This window comes from Crotalus tigris, unplaced genomic scaffold, assembly GCF_016545835.1.
Source record: "Crotalus tigris isolate CLP2741 ecotype Arizona unplaced genomic scaffold, ASM1654583v1 scf7180000018831.1652172, whole genome shotgun sequence".
Classification (NCBI taxonomy): domain Eukaryota; kingdom Metazoa; phylum Chordata; class Lepidosauria; order Squamata; family Viperidae; genus Crotalus; species Crotalus tigris.
In genome coordinates, this window is record NW_024097221.1 from 311,348 (window position 1) to 338,099 (window position 26,752).

The 26,752-nt window shown below is 38.2% G+C and overlaps 1 protein-coding gene across 2 annotated transcripts in view; it reads left to right on the plus strand.

Annotated features, from left to right (window-relative positions):
- Positions 1 to 26,752, plus strand: part of CTTN (cortactin) — a 33,118-nt gene that overhangs the window by 4,668 nt on the left and 1,698 nt on the right. Inside the window, exons 2-16 of one of the 2 annotated variants that reach the window (XM_039356844.1) lie at positions 558 to 641; positions 941 to 1,014; positions 4,513 to 4,642; positions 9,574 to 9,684; positions 10,472 to 10,526; positions 11,383 to 11,493; positions 13,209 to 13,319; positions 15,121 to 15,231; positions 16,660 to 16,770; positions 18,024 to 18,079; positions 19,319 to 19,388; positions 20,347 to 20,495; positions 23,714 to 23,803; positions 24,707 to 24,890; positions 25,380 to 25,448. In XM_039356844.1, coding sequence (XP_039212778.1) covers positions 558 to 641; positions 941 to 1,014; positions 4,513 to 4,642; positions 9,574 to 9,684; positions 10,472 to 10,526; positions 11,383 to 11,493; positions 13,209 to 13,319; positions 15,121 to 15,231; positions 16,660 to 16,770; positions 18,024 to 18,079; positions 19,319 to 19,388; positions 20,347 to 20,495; positions 23,714 to 23,803; positions 24,707 to 24,890; positions 25,380 to 25,448 — 1,516 coding nt within the window. The remainder of the gene's footprint in view (positions 1 to 557; positions 642 to 940; positions 1,015 to 4,512; positions 4,643 to 9,573; positions 9,685 to 10,471; positions 10,527 to 11,382; positions 11,494 to 13,208; positions 13,320 to 15,120; positions 15,232 to 16,659; positions 16,771 to 18,023; positions 18,080 to 19,318; positions 19,389 to 20,346; positions 20,496 to 23,713; positions 23,804 to 24,706; positions 24,891 to 25,379; positions 25,449 to 26,752) is intronic. The other variant, XM_039356845.1, reaches the window with a different exon arrangement.

Below are 26,752 nucleotides of genomic sequence, written 5' to 3' on the forward strand. Positions count from 1 at the left end.
GGCATCTTCAGTTATCATGAGTAGAATGATTGTATTAGTGTACTTGTTAAAGCTTTGCTTAATAGTATGATAGCAGTGGAAGTTCATTACTATAAAATATACAGACTATCTGACCTAATCACTTTTTTAGACTTGTAATGGTAAAAATGAAAAGTTGTCCAGCGGTAAATATTCAGAAATGAATTAGCTAAACAAGAAGGCCTATAAAGTGTTTATTTGGATAAATATCTTTTTATATTCACAATGTGTTTTTAAAAAGTGAGTGAATTGCACAAGTATTGATATTCCTTGAAGAGCTGGCAGGGATTATGCTTAGAAGTTGAATAATAGCTAAAGGAAACTATTTCCTCTTTCCAAACTTAGTCTGAGAATTTTCTTGCAATAATTTGGCATCAGTTAAATCTATCAAAGCTAACCTTATTGGTTGCATTTAATCAATGAAAAACATTGTGATTCTATGGAGCTAAAAGCCATTTTATATGGTGGTAAATAGATGATTTTTTTTAAAAAAATTGAACCTTTATTTAATATTGTTCATGCATGTTCTGATATTACAGATGTGGAAAGCATCGGCAGGCCACAGCATCACTCTGAGCCAGGATGATGGTGCTGATGATTGGGAGACAGATCCTGACTTTGTGGTACAATTTTGAACTAAATTTAAGAATTATCTTTAAAAGTTTATTTTTACAGTTAAAAGTGGGAAAATCTAAGGAGCTTATTAATTCTGAATTTAAGAGCTGTTGGGAGGATGTGTGTGTGTCCCAGGCTATCGGATTTCTGCTGTAAGTTTTCTTAAATATGGATGTGGCTACAACATGAAGTACTTAGTCTAATTAACTGACCAAATTTAGTAATGGCAGGGAAATATAATGATGGAGCTTGCTTAAAGCCTGGGGTCAACTGTTGTAATAAAACCTTTTTTCAATGTACTTTACAGAATGATGTAAGTGAAAAAGAACAGCGCTGGGGTGCTAAAACTGTCCAAGGATCTGGTCACCAGGAACATATCAAGTAAAATATACTTTTTTAATATATACTGTGATATTTTGCTGATCTCCAGTGGTAGTTTTAGGTATAATTTCTAGAGCAATTGGTGGGCAAGGATGGCTATGAGTTTGTGGAGTGGCAGTCCCAGTGCATTTCAAAGGTCTGGTTAGGGAATATTATTCTAGAGCAATAGAATTTGGGCTTGATGATGGTCAAGAATTGTTGAGTATAGAGTTAGCAATAACTATAGGACTGTCATGTCTTGGCTTTGAATAAGGCATGAAAGAAAACCTGTTTTATCTACTGAAGAAATACATGTCTTGAAACCTATTCATGACGGATGGTTCATGACTGAACTTGATTACATGAACACCAGCTCAGCCTGCCCCTATATTTGCCATAGATATTGCTCAACTGTTATTATAATTATCCTATTTATACTGTAATTGTTACAATTATTATTGAGTTGTGAGCTCTTCTTGGATGAGAGAAAAAGCACTTCCATGAGGGGTGTGCAAAATAATCCATTCCAGAAATGAAATTTTATTGGGAGCTGTAGAATCTTTGGCTCCTCTGAATGATGCCAACCTAGCTGTTCCCTGGGTGGTTTTGCAGGTTTTTTTTGGGGGGGGGGTACATAAAGCCAGCCCCACAATATTGATACATCACTTCAGGAATGACTGAACTGCAGTTATCCAAAGCAGTGTTTCTTAACCTCAGCAATTTTAAGATGTGTGTCTTGGAATTCTGGGAGGGGAAGTCCACGCATTTTAAAGTTTCTGAGGTTGAGAAACTTGGCCCTTTCCAGATGTGTAGACTTCAAATCCCAGAATACTGCCATCAGCACAGCCATTGATGAAAATTCTGGGAGTTTGAGTCAGCACACCTAGAAGTGGTCAAGCTTAGGAAACACTTCTAGAGGAAGAATTGAATACCAACATAGCTAAGCTGGTAAAAGTTGAAGGGGTTTTCAAATAATTAACCACTTTTGAATGTCAGTCTAAAAATTATGAAAGCATTCGTAATTGTTTCTTGAACTTTTAACATAAAGTTCAGGAATGCGACAGGTTAACCCTGTTTTCCACACTGTACTTACTTCAAAACATATTTTGGAAAATTTTGTAGCAGTTACCTGATTCTAACAATATATGAAAAGCACAGTTTTTAAAATGTTTTAATTGTCATGGTATCTCTATTCTAGTTAAGAAAAACTTCTTGGAATAATACAGCTGCATTTCATATTCTTGGGAGTTGGAAGAAAACCAAACTGCTTGTGGATTTTTTAAAATCAGTAGTTTGAAATTCTTTTCTGAGCATCTATGTCCTCATTGACAAATGTGATGCGTCTGCAAAGCAAGTCATTTATTATTAGATTTATTAGATATGAATAGTAGAACAGAGGTCTCCTTTACATATTTCAGATTAATAAGATATCTAGAATTGTCAGCCTTTAAATCATCCTGCTTGAACATGAATGATCTAAATTCGTGTTCAGGCAGGATAATTTGAAGATTGAATTAAAGTTAAAAATAAAACTAAAAAACCTAAGAGAAACACAATAAAATTAGAGACAGGAGAAATCTCATCAAATACAAGTCTACTTGAAAGAATATAAGTTTCAATTAAGCTATGAAATATTACTTTTCCTGTGGTATATTATCTTTATTGCTTTTCCTTTATGGATTGTTCAATTATTGTAACCAGGAATGGGATATTGGAACAAAGCAAAACTACACCCAGTTACATTTTTCTTCTGGTTGTGAAGTGGCAACTGTGTGTGCTTGCTTTCTTCAGAGTCCCATGGATTTCTGGGGAACATATAGGATAAATATAGAGACCAGATAATTGTGTGTAATAGCACTTGTCATCATGAGGATGCCTCATTATGACAGAGAAAACTTCCAAATTTGCCTAAGCATGACCACATTACAGTGGTGTTTAAAAGTTTGGGAACCCTTTTGAATGTTCAATATGTATGCATTTCTATGACTTAAAACGTGATCTGTTTTTCACACAAGTCCCAAAATTTGATAAAAAGAACTCAAACAATCTCCTCTTGAAATGAACCAATAATCTTAGAGAGTCATATACTTTTGTAACACACAGTATGTAGTTTTGGATTATTTATCTCAATAAATAAATGAACAAATATGTTTTTGACTAATGTATTTGAGTTCTAGTTACCTAGTTTTAGGACTTGTGTGAAAACCTATCATGTTGTAGATCAGTGATGGCGAACCTTTTAGAGACTGAGTGCCCAAACTGCAACCCAAAACCCACTTATTTATTGCCTGATGCCAGGTGGGCGTGGCCCAATGGGTGGGTGTGGCTGTGGTGGTCATGGCAGATTGGGTGGGTGTGGCCAAGGTGGGCATGATCACCTCCATGTTGCTCATGGGGAGGGACGCCTGTGGGGGCTGGGCAGGGTTGGAGGAGATCCAGGGGGTCTCTGGCAGGTGGGGTGATGGGCAGGAGGCTCATCCTGCCGGGTGAGGCAAGGCAAGGCAGTGCGGGGGTGCCATTGTCACAGGGCAAGGTGAGGCAGGGGCCGGGGCGGCTGCTGCCTGACACCATCAGCCCCTGCACACAGAGGCCAGCGAGCGCATGGGTGCTGGGATGCATCCAGCCATGTGGGACCTTGGTGAGTTACCAGGTGGCTGGTTGAAGAGGGATGGTTGCCATCTTCGGGGCATGGCGCACGTGCCCACAGAGAGGGCTCTGAGTGCCGCCTCTGGCACACGTGCCGTAGGTTCGCCACCACTGTTGTAGATCATATTAATGCAGCAGTATTTAAAATTCAAATGGGTTCACAAATTTTTAAGCACCATTGTAGTTATAGTAGTACAGTTCAAGGTTAAAGCCATGGATGTAAGCTAGGATGTAAATTAGGAAAAAGCATTTAAACGTATTGGTTTGTACGCATCATAAATTACAGTAGTCAGATTTGGGAGAAAAATTAATATGGAAACTCTCAATAGTAGAAACGTTAATAGAAAAGGGCCCAGATGGATTACAGTATTAAGTCAGTAACTGAATAACTTTTATATGGTTGGGAATTGTTTTGAGAAATAAATACAGAAGGGTTGTAGAACACATCTCTGGAGGGTCCATATCTCTTGATCCTCTTACCTTCTTTCTCCTCCCTGTATAGGAGCATTAAGACTCTGATAGATTATTTTATTTCCCACTGATACTTGTTCTGCTTTCCCTTTGGAGTTTGCTATTGAATTTTGGGACAGAGTTATTTTCTTTCCTTCAGGAAAATATCCAAATTTTCCATTTTATTTCTAAAGAACTTTAGCCCAGTGTTTCAACAGTTTGAAGTAACTGTGGTAAGACTTCAAATTATAGTAAATTAATATGTGAAATTGATTTATCTTTACTAAAGCTAATTCATATTCACCACAATTTAGAGTTTGGAAAGATGTAAAGCTCTAGTTAATTTAGAGATTAAAAAAAAGTTTCTGGAGGTGAGAATAAGGATTATTCTTGTGATGCTATTTGTTTGCTTTCCTTCCAAAGCATTCATCAGCTTCGAGAAAACGTGTCCCAAGAGCATCGGTCCCTCAAGGAGAAAGAGCTTGAATCGGGACCCCAAGCTTCCCATGGCTATGGAGGGAAGTTTGGTGTGGAACAGGACCGCATGGACAAAGTAAAATTTCAAGGAATTGGCTTGGTTGCTACTCTTAGGGATCGGATATGTTGAATTCAGTTATTTTCTTGCATTTTTGAGACTTACTACATGTGCTTTCTTTTCATTCAGATTTTAATGGAGAAAGTTGGCCCAATTTCACTTGACCCTAATCTCGCCGTCTCAAGATTATCGTTAAATATTAGAAGGGGGGAGTGTATTTGTTTCTTCTCATGCTTATTTTCGCAGATTCCTGGGAGCCTTTTGCAGTACAGAGTTCACTCTGTCTTTTAAAGCGATGACTCATTTAACAAAACATTATAATCTTGTTAGTATAAAAATGCTGAACTGTAAGAAGTGAATCCACCCTAAATGAAAATGAAACAATTCGCATTGTGGCTTAGTGCCACAGTGTAAACACAGAGTTTGAGTAAATGCTATAATGATTTTTCTCTTGATGTAATGCATTCTCCTCAAACAAGTTTTGAGAAATGAAGGCTACGGGAATTTATTTTCTTATGTTTCTGCTTTTTTTAAATATAGATTTTTATCCCACTGCTTCCTCCTATTTTCCCCACAACAGCCATCTTGTGAGGAGAATTGGGCTGAGAGACAGTGACTGGCACAAAGTCCCCAAGCTGGTTCTTCATGCCAATTTATACTTTTTTCTATAACGGTTCATGACATGGCTGGCGACAATACAGTGAGGGGGGAAAAATATTTGATCCCCTGCTGATTTTGTATGTTTGCCCACTGACAAAGAAATGATCAGTCTATAATTTTAATGGTAGGTGTATTTTAACAGTGAGAGACAGAATAACAAACAAACAAAACAAAAAAATTCCAGAAAAAAACATTTCAAAAAAGTTATAAATTGATTTGCATTTTAATGAGTGAAATAAGTATTTGATCCCCTATCAATCAGCAAGATTTCTGGCTGCCAGGTGTCTTTTATATAGGTAATGAGCTAAGAATAGGAACATCTCTTAAAGGGAGTGCTCCTAATTACACTTGTATAAAAGACACCTGTCCACAGAAGCAATCAATTAGATTCCAAACTCTCCACCATGACCAAGACCAAAGGATCCTATCCAAGGATGTCAGAGACAAGATTGTAGACCTACATAAGGCTGGAATGGGCTACAAGACTATCACCAAGCAGCTTGGTGAGAAGGTGACAACAGTTGGTGTGATTATTTGCAAATGGAAGAAACACAAAATGACTCAGTCTCCCTCGGACTGGGGCTCCATGCAAGATCTCACTTTATGGAGTTTCAAAGATCATGAGAATGGTGAGGAATCAGCCCAGAGCTACACAAGAGGATCTTGTCAATGATCTCAAGGCAGCTGGGACGATAGTCACCAAGAAAACAATTGGTAACACACAACGCCGTGAAGGACTGAAATCCTGCAGCACCCACAAGGTCCCCCTGCTCAAGAAAGCATATATACAGGCCCGCCTGAAGTTTGCCAATGAACATCTGAATGATTCAGAGGAGATCTGGGTGAAAGTGTTGTAATCAGATGAGACCAAAATTGAGCTCTTTGGCATCAACTCAACTTGCTGTGTCAGGAGGAGGTGGACGAATTCTGCCTGTGACCACATGTCAAACATGGAGGTGGAAACATTATACTTTGGGGTTTTTTTTTCTGCAAAGGGGACAGGACAACTTCATTGCATTAAAGGGACAATGGATGGGGCCATGTACTGTCAAATATTGGGTGAGACCCTCCTTCCCTCAGCCAAGGCATTGAAAATGGGTTGTGGATGTGTATTCCAGCATGACACGGCCAAGACAACAAAGAAGTGGCTCAAGAAGAAAGCACATTAAGATCCTGAAGTGGCCTAGAAAATCTGTGCAGGGAGCTGAAGGTTCAAGCTGCCAAACGTCAGCCTCGAAACCTTAATGACTTGGAGAGGATCTGCAAAGAGGAGTGGGATAAAATCCCTCCTGAGATGTGGGCAAACCTGGGCCAACTACAAGAAACGTCTGACCCCTGTGATTGCCAACAAAGGTTTTGCCACCAAGTACTAAGTCATGTTTTGTGAAATATTTATTTCACTCATTAAAATGCAAATCAATTTATAACTTTTTTGAAATGTGTTTTTCTGGATTTTTTTCTTGTTACTCTGTCACTGTTAAAATAAACTTGCCATTAAAATTATAGATTGATCATTTCTTTGTCAGTGGGCAAACGTACAAAATCAGGGGATAAAATACTCTTTTCCTTCACTGTACATAAACAATAGAATTCAACAATAAAAAGATGAGAGCCAGTTTGGTAAAGGGATTAAGGCACCAAGCTAGAAACTGGGTCACCATGAGTTCTAGTCCCACCTTGAACACAAAGCCAACCGGGGACCTTGGGCTGGTCACTCATGCTCATCTCTTGGAAGAAGAAGGCTATGACAAATCACTTCTGAAAATCTTGCCAAGAAAACTGTGTAGGGACTTGTCAAGGAAGTTGCTAGAAGGTAGCATTGGCTGAAAGGCAGACAAAAAATGCAGAACACTAAGGCTTATTTATACATAATAACTGAAATAAAATACATTTTGGCTTTTGCTTTATGTGATGAGTGAATTCAGCTAACTCAGCAGCGAACAAGGCCACTTTAGCCTCCCAGAAACCAGTCAGAGAAGCTCCTTACATGCATTAGTTATCTGCTAAATAGATACATGTGCCAGATCATACTCACTAGGGCAGATACTTTGCGAGATTGCCCATGATATGCTATCAAAATTCCACATGTACCATCAGGCCAAAAATATACCTTGGCTTCTGTGCTAGATATTAATATTATTGGAGATAAAATTCTGCATGATACTAGAGTCAAACAGAAACAGATTTTCGGGATTCATTCAATTCAAGTCATTCAAGTCAAGTGAATGAAATAACTGGAACACAGTACCAGTTAGGAAGATACAGGAAGATACAGTGATCAAAAGCTGCTGGAAGTTTAGAATTCTATATAATGTCTTAAATAAAGTCCAGAATAAAGTTGCAAAAGGCGGGTTTCAAATTCATTTGGAAGCATGCTGCCTCCGCTAGAGTTGGGCAGCCAAGAGATTTTAAATATTTTTTTTAAGAAATTGTGTTACTTAGATGTTTTCAATTTGGATTCTGTGCACAGCAATGCACATACCTTGTGGCCTGCACTGAATGGTCACTATCTCCTTAATAATTATATTACTGCTATTTAATATTAATTCAGCATAGTTTGCCTACCCCGGTCTAAGTCAAATTCACTTTTCCCCAGCTGTGCTGGGAATAGAATTCCAAAAAATGTCCATGGTGGTTGAGAATTCTGTGAGATACCTTTGACATAGCTGAAGGGCACCCACTTCCATAGATTATATATTCTGTTGTACTGAAAAATAAAGATGGAAAATCATAAAACATACGCTTCAGAAATTGCTGCATCATAAGAAATATACTATTTCTTATGATGCAGCAATTTCTGAAGCGTATGTTTTATGATTTCATATATATATATATATATAGCCTTGCTTTGTCTCTTTTTCTGCCCCATAGCAATAGGAATATGCAGGCCAAATGTGTAGGAAGTTGTTAAAAGTTTGATAGAGGAAATGAAGTGGGCGTGCTGTGGCTTTCTGTAAATAAGAGCGTTCATAGCTGGCATAATCGGCTGGCTGCATTTGCAATTTCTCAGATGCTTGTTGGTAAAATGATGTCCCAGCAAACTTAGTACCTTCGGTGATGTTGGTGACAGTTAAGGAATACTCCTTTCTCCCAACCTCCATCCTTAGCTAATCTGTGCAGGTAGGTGGAGATTTGAAGATCCTCCGCTCTATCCAACTTTAAAAAATCATTAAAACCTGGCTTTGGATTAGTGTGTGGTCAGACCCCTGTAAGAAAGGAGATGGAGTGAATAATGTTGTTTGGGTTTGCACATTCTAGGTGACTGCTCTTTTTTTTTTAATACGGTATTTTTTTATTGCGAAGTTACTCTGAGTTAGTTTTGTGTGGTTGATGTGGCTTAGAAATTTGATAGCAAATGAACAAATGCTCAAACTGCTTTGTTACTTTAAATGAAGCATTGACCCTAAAAGCTGGAGGGCATTGTAGCTAAAGGAGACTATGGCTGTTGTTTATTACCTTAATATGCTGCTTTGCTACAGTTTCTTTCAATTGCATATTTAAAAAGTCAATAAAACTTCCATGGTAAGAAAGTAACATGATCCATAGCAAAGAAAAAAAAAATTATAATCAGTAATAACAGAAAATGTACCTCCTTGACAGTGGCTTGCTTCTAGTCATTCCAAATGTGCATCTGACTTGTGGGAGAAAGGGGTAAAATTTAAAGTGCTTAGATCAAGTGCTGGTATGAAGGGCTTAATGAACCCCGAAATGTAGATACTGAGATAGTTAACAAAAAGAATCCTAATTTGTGTATGGCCAGCATGTGGTCTGGATGGCAGGCTGTCTGCAGTCTCAATCAACTGAGTAGAGCAGTGCATGTGAGGATTTTTTTGTAAACAGCTATGCTCAGTGTGCAGCTGCCAGATGCCCGAAACATGGCATTTGAGTGGAACTGAAAGGAAGGTTTCAGCCTGCTCCAACACATTCATATGTACTAGTAATATGTGCAGTGGTGGGATTCAAATAGCTGAACAACCGGTTCTCTTATTGGATGCAGGCCTGGGCCTCCGAGGCCTAGAACGAACTTCCGGAAGTGGCATCCATGCGCTTCTGGCAGGCCATTCTAGGCCTGGGAGGCCTCCTCCAGGCCTAGAACAGACTTCTGGAAGCAGTGATCATTCAGCCGGTTCTCCAAACTCAGCAAAATTTAGCTACCGGTTCTGCTGAACCGTTGTGAACCGGCTGAATCCCACCACTGAATATGTGGCTATGGCTAGTTTAGGATGACTGTTTGAGTCCAGTCATTAGGAATAACATAATAAATGATGTCTTCTATTTTCCCCTTTCAGTCAGCTGTTGGTCATGAATATCAATCCAAGCTTTCTAAGCATTGTTCCCAGGTGGATTCGGTTAAAGGCTTTGGTGGCAAGTTTGGTGTACAAGTTGACAGGGTTGACCAGGTAACAGACCTTCCGTGCTTTTAGCATTGTGCACTGTGTTCTTGTGGGCTATTATATTTTTATGCTGCATGTTTCTCAGCTTTGCTTGAATAATTTTTACAGCCGTTCCCTTTCTGAAAAATTGGTCTGATACTTTACTCCAGTTGCTTGGGTTTATGTTTGCACAAAATAAAGGAAAGAGAGCAGCGATAAATTTATTAACTAATCATCTTAAAGCATATTATAAAATATACTGAATTGTATATGAAAGAGTGATTTGTGACAGTTGTATTGCAAGCTGAACCAAGAATGTGTAAATATTTTGTTTTATTTATTTCTCCATTATAACTATATGCCACCATGATCAGAATCCGCTCTCTATATAGTATAGTGAAATTTGGGAGGGGGGAGACTTCCATTAGAAGATTTAAATTTGTAACATATGTTATACTTACACAGGGAATCTGATATCCTGACAAAGAGATTTTTCATAAATCTTTAATGCTTATATATTGATTAGAAACAATAGCTATCACTTTTTAAAAGGTTTGAAGAACTGGAGTTGGCAACAGGGTCTATAGGTACCAGGGCATGGACTGGGGTCCCAAACAATGTCCTCTGATCTAAGCTATAATAATATGATGAGGTAAAAATGGCAGAAAACGCATGTGAATGCTGGGCGCATTTGAAAATGGGGAAGGCCTCAACCATTGTGTACGTTAGCCCCAAATTATAGCTATCTCCTGAAAAGATGTCAGTTCTAGCTTTTATAAATGTGAACTTTTTGTTGAATTATTTTTCTCTGCAGTCTGCAGTGGGATTTGAATATCAAGGAAAAACGGAGAAACATGCTTCTCAGAAAGGTAATTCTCACTGAGAAATAATTTGTTCAAAGCATATAAAAGACTTGACAAAATCTGCTCTGAAAATTATTTTATTTAAACACATGTACATATTCATTCCACATGTAGAATAAAAAATTACAACAACACACTGAATAAGATACTTTATCATTATTTGCTTACCAGTTAATTACTGCATTAATAAAGCCTAGTAAAACACATCCCAATTTTCAGCAAAATAACCTGGAATTAAGGAGAAACTTCCTATCAATGAGGACAATTAACCAGTGGAATAGCTTGCTTTCAGAAGTTGTAGGTGCTTCATTACTGGAGGCTTTTAAAAAAAAGACTGGACAGCCACTTATGTGAAATGGTATAGGGTCTCCTGCTTGAGAGGGGGTTGGACTAGAAGACCTCCAAGGTCCCTGCCAGCTTTATTCTGATTGATTGATGACACTTACATGGATGCTTAGTGTGTGAGCCTATAGAGTGATAGAGCAACAGCAGTTACATGGCTTAAAAAGTAAGCATTCCTGAATGATATCCTTTTGGAATTAATGTTTGGATTGATCACAGTGATACTTAGAATAATAAATTACTGCTTCCTGCATTTTGAAAAGTAGAGCATTGAGGCAGAAAGTGATAAAATAAGCAGAAATTGTGTTGACTTGTTAAGAGTTTATTTGTTATTGGCAATGTAGGTCACAATCCAGACTGGTGATACAAATGCTATCAAATAACGGGATTCAATGGGGATATGGAGCATTTATTGGTGAACTTGATCATAACTCTAGTTTATCAGTAGTGATACCCGTTCTTTTGTTCTGCTGCTCCTACAGTAATTTCTGATACATGGTGTATTTTGTTCTCTTCTCAGACTATTCAAGTGGATTTGGTGGGAAGTATGGTGTGCAGGCTGACAGAGTAGACAAGAGTGCCATGGGATTTGATTACCAAGGAAAAACAGAGAAACATGAATCCCAGAAAGGTTTGTTACTAAGATGATATCTTAGCAAGGTCTTAAATAATTCCTTCTCTTTACAAGACTACAAAGATTCTTCTTGTTTTTATATCTTCATTATCACTTCATTTCTGAGAAGTTAGTTGATGTGCAAATTATTTCTAGCTCTATGTTTTCTGCCTTTGTGGATGCTTATGGAATAGAAGATATTAAAACAGAGTGAGTTCAGTGCATACGCAAATATAATCACTCCAAAGTCCACTTGACTCTTAACAACATATCATAAGATATAATCCTGATGTAAAACTAACCTGAGAAATAATCAGCCCAACCCAGTGGGTTTAGGGATACTCCTTTCTAATGTATTCTGCTCTTGTTTGACAAAAATAATGGTAATTAACACTGTTGTGGACGCTATCTATGATATTTATTGGAAGAGTCAAATGAGAAAAAGCTATGCAGTTAAAAATATCGCTGTTCTGCCTCTGAAGGAAGTATATTTCAAATTTCATCTTTATCCTAGAGAGAGCATTGAGTCATAAAAATTTCATTGAATCCAGTGATACTTGATGTCTTAAGTAAACATTTTCAGATTTGCACTGAAAAAATCCTCTCTTCTCTAAATGAAGTAAGATTTTTCTAACAGATATGAATCTAGTTTTCTGTTTCCTTCCAAATTTTGTCTTCATTTCTATCAAAAAAGTGGGAGTTCCACAGGAATTTGAATCATTTTTGCAATCATCTCTTTCACTTTCTGTTCTTGTGTGTGGGGAAAGTTGTGATTCAAAGTACATTTATACAACTTAGATTGTGGCATATGGTTTACTGCATTCCATTTAAGCAGTTGTCTCCAGAGCATAGATAGTATGCATTTATTGAAGTCTGGTTCTCAATTTTTCTGCCCAAAATGATTTTCATTGCTTTATTAAATATTGTTATACTAGTTTTGAATTAAGCTAAATAGGTAGCTCATATGCACTCATGTATTTTCTGCATGGTTTTTTTAAAACATTTTTTAAGGCAAACTTCGAAAAAATGCATCTTAAGACCACTTTTCAAAGACCAAGAATATTGTGTTCCAGCCTTTCTATTTTCCTTTAGTTATTTGTTAGGTAAGTTAAATGTTAAAGGAAGCATAACTTCATTCCTGTGAGGTAGTTTTGGCTGAAAGATAGTGACTTTCCTGAAGTCACTCAAAAAATTTTTATGACTGAGGGTAGGCTGGCTCAGGAATTCTGGGAGTTGAAGTCCACGAGTCATAAAAGAGCCAAGGTTGCCTACCCCTGTCCTAGGCACATCACTACCCTCCCTTATATGACAGCCAGTTTACAAGACTGTATTCACAGGTCACAAAAACATGTTCATACCCCCTCTTTAGTTCTAGTTTTACTGCATGTATTTCCTTGTTGGACAAGTGCATTTACTGCTACATTGAAAGCATAGTTAGCCATAGTTAAGGGGAAACCAAATTCTGGGTTAATCAGTCTTTAAAATGAGCTTCCCCTATCTTCCTCCAACTGATCCTCAGTCTCATCTCTTGATGACTCACAGCTGAACCTTTTCTCTTTCCATTAAAAATGCAGTTGGATAAATGATTGTGATGTTTTTATGGTAATTTTTTTTATCCATTGCCAAGAGTCAGTAAAAGTGAACTGAATCAAGTAGCTATAAATGATAAAAAGTCCAGTGTCTTTAGTCTGTACTATTATGAATAACTATATTTTTTTTATTCCCATCTCCAGATTATTCTAGAGGTTTTGGTGGTAAATACGGTGTAGACAAAGAGAAAGTGGATAAAAGTGCTGTTGGCTTTGAATACCAGGGCAAAACTGAAAAACATGAATCACAAAAAGGTTTTTACTTTATTTTATTCCATGAAATTGTTTATGAGTTGACCTTCTTTAAACCTAAATCTACAGACTATTTTATGAAAATCTTTTCCTTCCTTTTTTCTGTCGTAAAAATGTATTTAAGAGATTGTTTGTTACTATCTGCCTCTCCATTTAAAAAAGTCTCCAAGATGACTTAGAACAAGAAAGTCTAGTCAGTTTCTTAAGTAGGGATTGTAGGATAATAAAAATAATGCTAAACAGAGAACCTTTCAGCTAACTTCATGATGGATCAGAGCCTTCATTTATTGTACTGTACATAATTCAGACTGATATTTTGCTGTCTAGAAAAGAGGTCCCCAATCCTTTGGGCACCAGGGACTGGTTCCGTGGAGAGAGGTTTTTCTGTGGACCTGAGGGTGCATGGTTTTGTGTGCTGCCTGCATCCTGCGGATGGGGCTTTGCTTGTTTGTGCGGACTGGTTGCTAGCATGCCATGGCCAGGTACTGGTCCACGGACCGGGGGTTGGAGACGCCTGGTCTAGAATGGATGGGGAACCTTGGCTCTTTTATGACTTGTGGACTTCGACTCCCAGAATTCCTGAGCCAACAAATCATAAAAGAACCCAAGTTCCCCATCCTGGTCTAAAAGAACATTGAGACTATATGTTTCATAATTCAATGTAGCAAATGCCTGGTGGTCTTTGACATCCAGCATAAACATCAGCTACTAATAAGTTTGGTTGCTTTGATTTACAAGAATCTGCCTTTATGGATTACTGATTTAAGTTAAACAATTAACCGTATTTAGACATCTTACTAAGTCATAGTTAGTTAAATAAGCCAGAGTCAGTCTTGCAAAGTCACCATGGTTTGTTTAGATAATTCTTGGGGGGGGGGTGTTGGTCTCCCTCCCTTTTTTAGCTGTATCTGCCTTGAGCTTCTGTAATTGGACAGACTTGAACAGGACCCAAAAGTCAACTGAGCCAGGAAATCAAAAGCAAACCAAGTGCCAGGGCTTGCATATTATTTCAATCTCTATTGAAGTTATTAGGCTATTAATGGACCGTAGTTTCATATTATAGTTTTCTTTCTAAAACATCCTGTGGTTTATTCATTGATTCCATTCACTTATCCTATTCATACCAAACTACTGTACATGTGGTTTAGCTTTATATGTAAACCAAACAATTACCTGGTAAATATGCTCTAAATATACTTTTGAATACGTGGGCTTTTGTTATTTAACATGTATTAATAACCTTGACCACCATTGGTTGAAAAACAAATTAGGATTGATTATATGATCTAATTCAGGCGTAGGCAACCTTGGCTCTTTTATGACTCGTGGACTTCAACTCCCAGAATTCCTGAGCCAGCCAAGGTTGCTTACCCCTGATCTAATCACTCATAACCTTTCAAAGGCAACATTGTAGATAGAAATTGCAAAATTGCTAGGGGTGTATATTCAATAGTTAAGTCTGAATCCAGTGAATGCTTAGGATTACAACCTTAGCATATAACTTTTTTTTTAGTATTTTCTTTCTTTCTCTCTTGTTTCTAGATGTTATCCACATATTTATTTTTTTTTACTTTTATCCTGCCTTTATTACTTTATAAGTAACTCGAGGTGGCAAACATATATAATATTCCTTTCCACAACAACAATCTTGTGAGTTGGGTTTGGCTGAGAGTTAGTGACTGGTCCAAAGGCTTTGGATTTCTTGCTGTTTTCTTTTGGGTTAAAAACAACAGCAAAAAAACAAACACTTAAAATGACTTCTTAGACAAAAATCAGATCCAAATAACATCTTTTCTTTACATAGACTATACAAAAGGTTTTGGTGGAAAGTTTGGCATACAGACTGACAGACAGGATAAATGTGCCCTTGGCTGGGACCACCAGGAGAAAGTGCAGTTGCACGAATCTCAAAAAGGTACATTTATATATAAGCTTTGCATGCATCTTTGGGCATAACATTCTATAGTTAAAACAGAAATAAGTAAATAAATATGGCTAATTGGTACTGCATGCAGTTGCTTGTGCATAGCTGCTCATTTTAATCTTCCTGGAATTCTAGAAGGGGCGGGGGAGGGGGGAGTAGGATTGTAATCAGAAAGGGGAAATTTAATCTTAATTTGTTTAAAACAGAAGGGGAGAGCTATTCAGTTGTTAAATTATCTTTCCCAGCCTTTATTTAAAGATTTGAAAATAGGGCTTCCCTACTCATTTGGCAATAGAGTAGTATCAGCGGTAAGAATTTAGTAAGCATATTTTACATAAAACGCAGCTTGTTCATGAGCAGCTATTTACAGGCAATCTTCAACTTATGATTATTCATTTAATAACTGTTGGAAGTTATGATCATCCTGAAAAAAAGTGATTTAATGATTGGTCCTTGCACTTACAATTGCCGCAGCGTCCCTGTGTGGTCACATGATCCAAATTCAGGTATTTGGCAACCAATATGCATTTATGTCCTGAGGTCATGTGATCACCACTTGCAGTCTTCCTAGCTGGTTTCTGACCAGCGAAATCAATGGGAGAAGCTGCATTCACTTAATGACTGTGCAGTGATTCATTTAACAACCACAACAAAAAAGATCATACATTAGTTGCAACTCACTTAATGGCTGCCTCACGTAGCGACAGAATTTCCAGTACCTTTACAGTCCAGACAATTTATTCTGACAGGGATTGTGTGTATTTTAAATTTGCACTGAACCATGATTAAAAGTGAGTAGTCTGAAATAAACTGTAATTTGTTTAGTGTATCTGGCATATTATACATTGATTAAATGTGTGTTTGTGTCTGTGTGTTATATTCCATGCCTGAATATAAATGCAGAATTTATATTCAGGTTTGTAACTACTATATATTGTGTGTGAAGATAACCATTTCGTGTCAGATTGCATGATACTTAATGTTTTGAGAGACTGTTAAACTTCAGGTGATGGTAAAGTGGAATGGGGAGTAATTGCATGTCTGAATGCTTTCCTCTTTCACAATGTACCTGTGGGAAATGAGCATATGAGAGAAAGTTCAAAAAACATCTGCTATGCTGGATTGTGAATGTTATATGTATACTTAATAGAAAGAAACACTTCAATTTGCAATTACTGTAAGCTCCGACATGAAATTATACAATCTAAAAAAAGTCTATACTTGAGGATATTTTTCAAAATTTAACATCTAGAGGTAATAACCTCTTTTCAGACAAACCTTTTCCTACATCTTTCCACAACTGTTTTTAACAAGTTTTTTAGCTCATGTATTTTGCGTCTAAACATGTTCCTCTTTTCCCGTCCCCTTTCTTCCTTTGGCTTCCCCCCGCCCCTTATCCTCATATACTGAATTTCTCAGATTATAAGAGTGGTTTCGGAGGGAAATTTGGTGTTCAAACCGAAAGGCAGGACCCATCAGCTGTGGGGTTTGACTACAAGGAGAAACTAGCGAAGCACGAGTCACAACAAGGCAGAGTTTCCACTTCTAACTCTTATCCAGTACAGTCATTTCTAACCCAGACCTAAGCTGCTCATTGCAAAGCCCTATACAATGCATGGCAACTTTAATTTCTTCTTCCTTTGCAAATACAGCAGGAAATAATTAAGTGACCTTTAGTTACCTTAATCCTCTATATCATGAATGACAGTGCATCATCCCATCTAATTGTGCTGCTTGGTGTACATTCCAGCAAACTTTGGGGGTGCTCAACACTGTGTATATTTTTAATCACAACACTTACTTCCTTTCCATATTCTGGCCAGTAAATCCTTTGGCTCCTATTTCTTTAGCACACAAGTCCAGATTTCTTTACTAGTTACAGAAAATTATTATAAAAATGGTTTCAAAATGAAAATACAAAATCCCCTTGCCAAGGTTAGTTCTGAGGTTGATGATATAGCTGTACGTAATATGATAATGATTATAGAATGATTTTAACTTTTTTCCATTAGAAATATACCTGAGGTGGCAGCTAGATAAGAACTTTCTGTTTGAGTAATAACTTGCTTCATGCAGTGTATTCGTTAACATGAACGCCTCTGGAATTATTATAACATTAACATTTTAGGTAAATACACTTAATTCCAGTTTTTCACATTTCTCTCACAAAAACGTGTATCTGTGTAATATATGTGTGCATTGCATCTGTCTGTAAAATTAGCCAAAATAAGCAAGAGATAAAAAAAAACTTCTAATACTTGATTCATCCTTGTGTTTTTTCTGTTGTATGTCCAGCACAAACATGTTTGTCCAGCATTTAAATGAATTCCTGTTGGCAATCTTTAAAAACATAACATGGCCATTATTTTTAAATCCTTAAGACAGTCACAAATACTTGTTCTTTTTAAGTAAGCAGCATGTAATACCTTGACATAGTGGCCTTCATGAAGATGCCAGAATGTCTGACTTAAATCTCTCCTCTAACAATGTGACGATCTGCACTGCGGGTGTGGCTTGAGGGAGGGAGAGCACCTCCTCCTTTGCTCGGATCTGATTTCATTTGAGCCAGTGGATGCGGAAGCATGTTTTATCCTGCTGTCACTTGCATACTTGCCAATGCTTTGGGACCCTCGGAATATATACTCTTTTTTTTTTTTTTTTTGCATCTACTTATTTTGTATTTTGGCTTGGCTGCAATCGCTGTGTACTTTGTGCATGAACCCCTTTATGATAACCACTGAGAGAGCAGCATTTACAATAAATCATTTTTGTTCTGTTTTTAGATTATTCTAAAGGATTTGGTGGAAAGTATGGTGTGCAGAAAGATCGGATGGACAAGGTATTGAATTAAATGAGTTACGGGATTAGAATTCTCCACTAACACTAAACATCATTCCGGTATCGTAAAGCTTACTTTCTCTGAAGACATTCTTGTCTTGTTGAAGAGGACTGTGCAGTCCACAGAAAAGATTGCAAATAAGTGCTTCAGACCTCACATAGGGCCAGTTCCTCTCTACTGTTCAATAAATCATGCAGGGTTTTTTTTTTAAAGTTCCTGTGTTCAAAAGTAAAAAAAAAAAAAGACACAGCTGCTTTAATGAACCAAATGAGTATAGCAGCCTATTTAATACAGACCACAAAGCAGCAAACCCTTTAGGTACATGTGCAAGAATGAAGAAAGATGGGCTGCTTTAACGAGTAGCAGGAAGTTGCTCTGGTTCTGAACCCTTGCATGTCATTTTTCAAGTGTGCACAGCCCTTTTACACAGTTTATTAAGATTTTTGTTTTATAGCAGAAACCTGGACAGTTCAATGCAAGTGTGAAAAGAAAAGGAACAATTGGCTAGCAGGAATAATAGAATAATAGAGTTGGAATAGGCCATGGAATCCTGCTCCTATTCAAGCACAGATGTAGTTAAAACATTTCCAATAGCATGTGGGATGTAGGTGTGGTTATATGTGTGTATGTATATATGTGTAGGGCGAGAGAATATGTGGATGGAAATTTAATCAAGGAGAGAAGCAACCTAGAACTAAGGAGAAATTTCCTGACAGTGAGAATAATTAACCAGTGGGTACAGCTTGCCTTCAGAAGTTGTGGTTTCTACTTTATTGGTGGCTTTTAATAAGAGACTAGACAGCCACTTATCCGGAATGGTATAGGCCGGGTCTCCTGCTTGAGCAGAGGGTTGGACTAGCAAACCTCCAACTCTGTTATTCTGTTATGTGTCTGTATATATACAATATATACATATTACAGTTTTAGTGCAGCTTTCCCAGTTAAGAGGAAGATTGGAATATGCACCTCTTTCTGTCTTGTATTAATTCATTTCAGAATGTCTTGAGAATAACTTGTGTATCTGAGTTACCTATGATGTAGAAGTAAATGTGGTTTGTCTAAGGAATTTATTTTTGTTCCTTTATGTCAGTGTTTCTCACCCTTAGTAAGTTTAAGATGTGTGAACTTCGAATTCCAAAACTCTCCAACCAGCAAGTTGGAGGTCCACGCATCTTAAAGTTGCCAATGTCAAGGAACGCTGCTTTATATGAATTGGGTTCCCTTTTCTTGTATTGATAGAATGCATCATCTTTTGAAGATATTGAGAAGTTGTCTTCAACATACCAGAAGACCAAACCAGTGGAAGCTGGTAAGACCCCCCCCCCTTCATGTTTTATTTTATTATATAATTGAGTTTCCTTTAAATTTTAAAAATCTCAGGACTGTCATTATATCAGCAAGGAGCTGAAATATCTAGCTTTTAAAGTTTAGGTGGAAAAAACAAGTCAAGTAGCTATCTAATATAATTGTTTTCTGCCTACAATCCCTAAAGTGAAGGGCTGTTATTTAAATCAAATGTGTCAGCCTATCTTTAGTCATATATTTGGAGCTATCTTTCATTTTCTAATTTAAATCAGTAACTAGGCAACCCATGGCCCTTTGGCTCATCATTTCAGAGATACTTCCTTACCTAAACAAAGAAACAAAATGACCATGGGCAAAAAATCAGTGGGATGGTGGGAGTAACTTTGGCTTCCTGTTTGGCTTCCCCATTGAATTTCCTCATGAGAAACTGGCAGTGAGCCTCAGAAATCTCTCTCCTCTCCCCTCACCTTCCTAGTAGGCAAGGCAGGGGGGAAGTGAGAGGTTGGCCAGGAAGCTGTCATTGAAAATGAGCATCACGTGACTGCAAAAGCGCAGTGGCGGCACTGAAGCACCCTGACCCCTCCGAAGCAGCCACATTTTCTCCAAATTTGAGAATAATAGGTCCCAGCGGTCTATAAGATAGCCTTTTTGAGTTACCTTTGTTGACAAAGTTTCCCCCAATTGAAGGTTGCAGATAAAGCGCTTTAGTAATATATAGATGGACTCAGTTTAAGCTTTCAGCTGATCATATTTTGTGGCAGATGTTTCTGTCAGGAGGTTGAATGAGTTACTTTCCTTAGCAACTTGTGATCTTTTATAAACACAAATAGTTCGTAGTCTGACCAGTACACTAAATAATTAGTCTAGATTTTGAGAGTAAGCGATTGGGAATCGTTTCTGAAGATTTGTGGGGGGAAAAATGGCTTGTCGGGTAATCCTTTTCATATTGTGATCCATTACAGCAAATGCCAAAACAAGCAACATCAGAGCTAACTTTGAAAATCTAGCTAAGGACAAAGAACAAGAGGATAGGAGAAAGGCGGAAATTGAAAGAGCTCAAAGGATGGCCCAGGACAAGGAGGAACAAGAAGAGGCTAGGAGGGCAATCGAAGTTGGTGAAATTCATACTTTTGTTTTTCTATCTCACCATCTCTTCCCCCCCCCTTCCCACCTTCATTGGTTGCACCATTGCAAGCGTCGATTCTGAGAGAATAAAATCAAGATTAAGTACACGTGTATGGTTCATGTCAGCTTTCTTTAAAAGTTCCCTTATGTAACCAAGTAGTAATTATTCTCTTAAATTATGGATTGTAGAAGAGTTACGAGAATATAGTAGTCCTTGACTTACAAAAGGTGGTTTAGTGACCTTTTGAAGTTACAATGGCATCGAAAAAAGTGATTTATGATCAGTTTTTCACTCTTACAATCATTGCAGCATCCCCAGGGTCACATTATCAAATTCAGCTGCTAATTAGTCTGGATTTTGAGAGTAAATGATTGGGAATCATATCTGAAGATTTGTGAAAATCTGATGTGTGGCCAGCCAGTGGCCAGGTCTCCGAACATAACATTCAGGGTAGATTCAATCAGAGATGCTGTTTCATGTTAGATAAATGAACCTTTTTTTTTTTTTTTGCTTGAGTCTTGTATACATGCTATAAATATGCTTTGTTCAATTCCACTTTTATATGAAGGAGAATTTTACAGTAACATCTTGAGGAGAGGGAAGCCTTTGCAGTACAAGCAGTAGATCTGTTTTCTTTCAACAAATGTCTGCCTTCAACATTGCCCTTCCTGTTATGAACAAAAAAAAGCAGTTGTACTGCCTATGTGGATAGCGTGATCTGTCATAGAGACAGATCTGTAGCCTGCGGGAAAGACAGCTCTAGTGGCATTTATTTGTTTGAATCCTGCCTTTGTTATTATAAATAATTCAAGGCGGCAAATGTGTCCAATACACCTTCCTCCTATTTTCCCCACAACAACATGTGAGATGGACTGGGTGAGAAAGAGTGACTGGCCCAAAGTCACTCAACTGGCTTTCATGCCTGCAGTGAGACTCGAACTCATGGTCTCTGGTTTCTAATCTGGTATCTTAACCCCCTAGACCAGGGGTAGGCAACCTCGGCTCTTTTATGAGTCAGCTATGGAGTTGAAATCCATGAGTCATAAAAGAGCCGAGGGTGCCTACCCCTGCCCTAGACCAGTGGTTCTCAACCTGTGGGTCGGGACCCCATTTGGGGTCGAATGACCATTTCACGGGGGTCACCAAACCATGCTGTCCGCCATTTTTTTCCCTTTTCCCTAGGTGTCCTACTCCCTCTTATTGGTGGCCACACCCACTTGGGGGTCACCACAACATGGGGAACTCTATTATGGGGTCACGGCATTAGAAAGGTTGAGAATCACTGCCCTAGACCAAACTGGCTATTATATATAATATTATATTTGTTACATTATTGTCATTAAGATATATACAAATATATTATGTATAGGATCTTTAGCCAGGACGTTTATATTATTGTACCCCTGTTGGATTCTGTTAAATTGTTGACCCCCAGAAAGTGTCATAAGACTAGTCCTCACAGGTAAAGGTAGGGGAAGTATTAGCTGCACTCCGGTAGAATATGGTGAGCTTTGATATTTTGAATTACATGCCTGGTAACCTTCTGAGGTAGGTTTACTGTAAAATATGTGGAGTCTGCTGGAAAAGATGTACTAAATTTGTTGAAGGGAGATGAATGCTATCTTCTCTATAGTAATTTTGCTTCGTGAAAAATAACATAGCTTTGTCCTTCCCCCAAATTGGCACTTTTATTTATTTTACATGCTGAGCTGCAGGAAAAAAGTCCTTTCAGTCAAAAAAAAAGAGAAAAGCAACCTGTTAGTTCCATGTATAGTTTTAATTAAGAAATATTTTAAATTATTGCTCCTCAATGGCTACCTCTTTAGAATGTATTTAAGACACGAAAGGCATCCTAAAGATAATCTGGAGGAAATTGCAGGCAGTCTTTTGCAGCATGGACTGTCTTGTGCCACCCACACCGTCTTTTTGAGACATTAATGTAAAAATAAATTCCTTGTCTGCTGTATATTATATGCACTCTGTGTAACACAATGCGTAAGTACTCTAATGGCTTAATTTACCTCACACATTCCCTGATAAAGGTGGAAAATAACAATCCTCAACTCTGATGTCAACAAGACAGGAGGAAGATTTATAGACTTGATTCATAAAATGTTTCCATGAGCTTATATGTCATGTTTATAGTCTGCCTTCTCTTCCAAGAGGTTGGGTCCGTGGGCAGTTTATCAGTACTTAAATGTGTGATGTTCCATGAACATATGTTAAAAATACAGGTAGTCCTTGACTTATGACCATAACTGGGACTGCAGTTTCAATTGCTAAATGATATGCTCCTTTGACAAGTGATCAGACCTGATTTTACTACAATTTTTTACCACATTAAATGAAACACTGCTGTTAAGTAACTGACCTGGTCATTAAGTGAATCACATGGTCATTAAGTAAATCCAGCTTCCCCAATTGACTTTGTCAGAAGCCAGCTGGGAAGGTAGCAAATCACAATCACAGCGCAAGATGCGCAGCTCTCGTAAATGCGAGCCAGTCGCCAAGCACCTGAATTGCAATCCCAGGAGTGAGGCAGTGGTTGTAACTTTGAGGCCATCATAAGTTCGAATCGTCATTTAATGAACAGTTGTAAGTTGAGGACTACTTGTATGAGCTTGAAGTTTGATTTTTGATTTCTAGCTAAGAGTACAACATCCTTGGTTTCAGAAAAATGAATAAGAAAGGAAATACTCCCAGTGCAATTACATGTTATGGAGTCCTCAGAGAAAGGCCGTGGCGGAGGAAGAAACGCATGAGCCATCTCATTCCAAGTGACAGAATTGGGATGGGAAACCCAATAATGGCATCTCATGAGCAACCTAGGCACCTGTAAGAAGCCATGATGATGTCATTGTACAAATAACATAAATTACAATTACCCTCATTCCCAGCTTGATGATTGTAGCTCTTGAGGTGGTATCCCTGCCTCAGATATTTCTGCTCACCATTGTAGTCCTATCATGAAGAACTAAAACAACTTGCAGTAGTAACCTGGGTAATCATAATCCAAGGTAATACTTCCTGCACATTTGGTTACCTTCAATTTTAATCTTCTGCACCATGAATGCATATCCTCAAATAACTATGATTAAGTTGGACCCTCTGCAGCCAGTTGGTTTTTCATCATCTCTGCCTACCTTGTGCATATTGATGTATGTTTGCAAATCATATTTTGTTTTTTCTTTTTTTTTGAAAAGGAGAAAGGCAAACCCAAGAAACCGAATCCTACTGAATCTCTAGCTCCACAACCAGAGGAAGAAAAAGTGCCATCAAGTGTGATCTACGAGGTTGGTGTGGTTATTTCCAGTGCATTTTGTCTAGCATTCCCTCCTTCCAGTAAAATCACAAACAAAACGGGTAAATCCATTTTAACAGGTTGCCCTGATGCCATTGTGAGTTGGAAAAGCTACAATTGTTAGATAATTTAACCATGTAATAGATATCTGTCAATCAATCATCTATATAAGGCTTGATTGGTTATACATAACAATATGGTAAGAGAAGCCCATAATGCAGATGGGGTAAAGTAGGGTGTGTATTTTGTATGTGGGATATCAGGCGATAATAGAAAAAACCTTTCCTGAGCCCTCAAATGTGCTGCTAATCAGGTTGGATACTCCGGCATGAAATGCACAAACCATCTCTGTTATTTATTTATATCTGTTAGATAGCCCAACCTGTTTTGAGTACCTTCCTAAAGATTGAAGACAGACCCAGAGACGTCGTGTTATTGTTCCCCCACCCAAACCCATTCACATAGTGTAGGGACTCTCAGCACAGTTTGCTATATCTGAGAGACCCTGTTGGAGACCCCATAAATTTCCATAAAATCTTTCTGGGTGGGCCTCCAAGATGTGTCCAAAATGTGTAATTTTTAAAGTGACAAAAGGGAAAGAACTATGAAAAGCAGTCTTAACGTTAAATTAATTTAAAGTTAATTAATGTTACATTCCAGATGAAATCAAATGTAGTTTTTTGCCCCAGCTTACCCAGCTTTTGGGAATAGTGCATGGCACCCTATAATTGTGTTTTAATAGATCACAGTGGATAATGTTCATAATCCAATAGTTTCAAGAATGGTGAATTGCAAGGTGACATATCATAGAAAGTAGCTCACTTCAGGAGCAGCAGGGAACTTCTTGATAAAATCTTCTTGGTGTCTCGCATAATGCTTGCTTTTATTTGTGTAGGATGCTGCCTCCTTCGAATCTGGTTATAAGAGTTCCAGTGCAAATCCTTCAAATGTACACGAACCAGAACAGGAGAGCAAAGCTGAAGAATCTGACTATCAAGAAGCAATTAGTCAGAGAGAGCCAGCCTATGAATCGGGAGCTGTGTATGAAGAGGCTGCAGTAGGAAATCAATATCAAACAGGTTAAACAGCTTCTCTTTCACTTCTGAATATTTGGGTAACTCCATGTTACTCTAGGATGTGATCACATGGGTCTGGCCAGTCTCTGAGGCAAACTCAACATGCTGGGTTAAACTGCTTGGAGGCTAGGGGCAAGATAAAAATGTTCAGAAGCAAAATAGGCTGAAAATGAGAGAAAAAAGCTTACTCTCAATTTTTCACTTGGTTGCTGGCTCGATATAGGTGAATCAGTGCTTCTGAAGTCATTAGCAATACAAATAAGTGGTTGAAAGTAAGCCTCTCAAGGAGCATGGAATTTAACAAAGGGTAAATTGTTGAGGGTGCTGCTTAACTAGCAGTTTCCAATGGGTGCAATAAAAATGCCAATATTATATTGATGATTCCTCAGCATTCAGTCTAATTGTACCACTAAGGAGACCTTCATAAATGCCAGATCATGTACAAAGTAGATGATTTGAAAATCCTATAGTGAAACATATCTTTTTTTTTAGATGAAACTGCTTATGAATATGAAACTGACCTTGGCATAACAGCTATAGCCCTTTATGATTATCAGGCTGGTAAGTAACACAACAGCTAGTTTTAGAGTTCTAGTTCAGAACATATTTAGCCTCTGATTTCTACAGAATTGCCTAAATTTATTCTGTGAGCTAGAAGTCTACACTCTCCCAAATAACCTTTTTCTGAATTTTCTGGAAAAAAATATAACGGTAGCAGCAACACTATTAATGGCACCAGTTGACTTTGAGATGTGCTGCATATATCCTCATGGGCTACTTGCTAATTGGAACCAAGAAAAGGTCTGTTTAATTGCAGTGTTCATGCCCATTCATCATGCTTTCATGAAGAGCTGCTTCTGTAGCATTTTTTTAATAGGTAATCCTCGATTTAACAACCATTCATTTAGCAAGCATTCAAAGTTAAAACATCACTGGGAAAAGTGACTTGCAACCAGGCCTCGCAATTAGGACTGTTGCAGCATCCCCATGGTCACGTGATCCAAATTTGGGAATTTGGCAACCAGCTTGTATTTACAACGACTGCAGTCTCTCAAGGGTCACATGAGCCCCACTTGTGACCTTCCCAGCCAGCTTCCGACAAGCAAGAGTCAGTGGGGGGAAGCCAAGATTTGCCTAATTACTACATAATCCACTTAACTGCAGTGACTCGCTTAACAATCATGTCAAAAAAGAAAAAAGTCAGGCATGATTTAGCATTCGTCTTGCTTAGCAACGGAAATTCTGGACCCAATTGTGGTTGTAGGTCGAGGACTACCTAATGTAGGATGAGGTACAGAGTGGGTTCTTCTAGAAGCTGCTATCTAGGTATAAAGTCTCCACCAGGGCAGATGCGTTAAATCAGATGCTCTGCGTGTGCATCTCTGTAGAGAAGGCTACTCCGAGTAAGAAGGGCCACTGCTGCAAGTTCCGAACAACCCTTAGTCTCACTTTTCTGGCTTGTGTGTTTTCTGTTGATCTTGTCAGATCACCTGTGAATGCCAAAAGTGCTTTTTAAACTATAACCTACCTGGAAGAAGGTGGTATAAATTCTGATTTTCAGGTGCTGGAAAAAGCCAGAATTTAAGATGCTTCCAGTCTGTTTCTCAGCACCTGCTATCTGCGAAACACAAATGTATATTTTGCTTGAGACCGTCTGAAAACATGGTTTCCCCTTCGAGCCAAGTCTATGGAGTTGCTTGGCATGGGCTGCTCTGTGTTCACGAGGCAGTGCCCAGAGAAAGGAGTGTAGCCAGTGACTAGTCCCAGACTCTGGAATTCCTTCCTGATAGAGGCAAGGCTTGCTCGGTGGGACTTGTTCTCCTGACCACAATCGAAAGACATACTTTTTAATTCACAAAGATCTA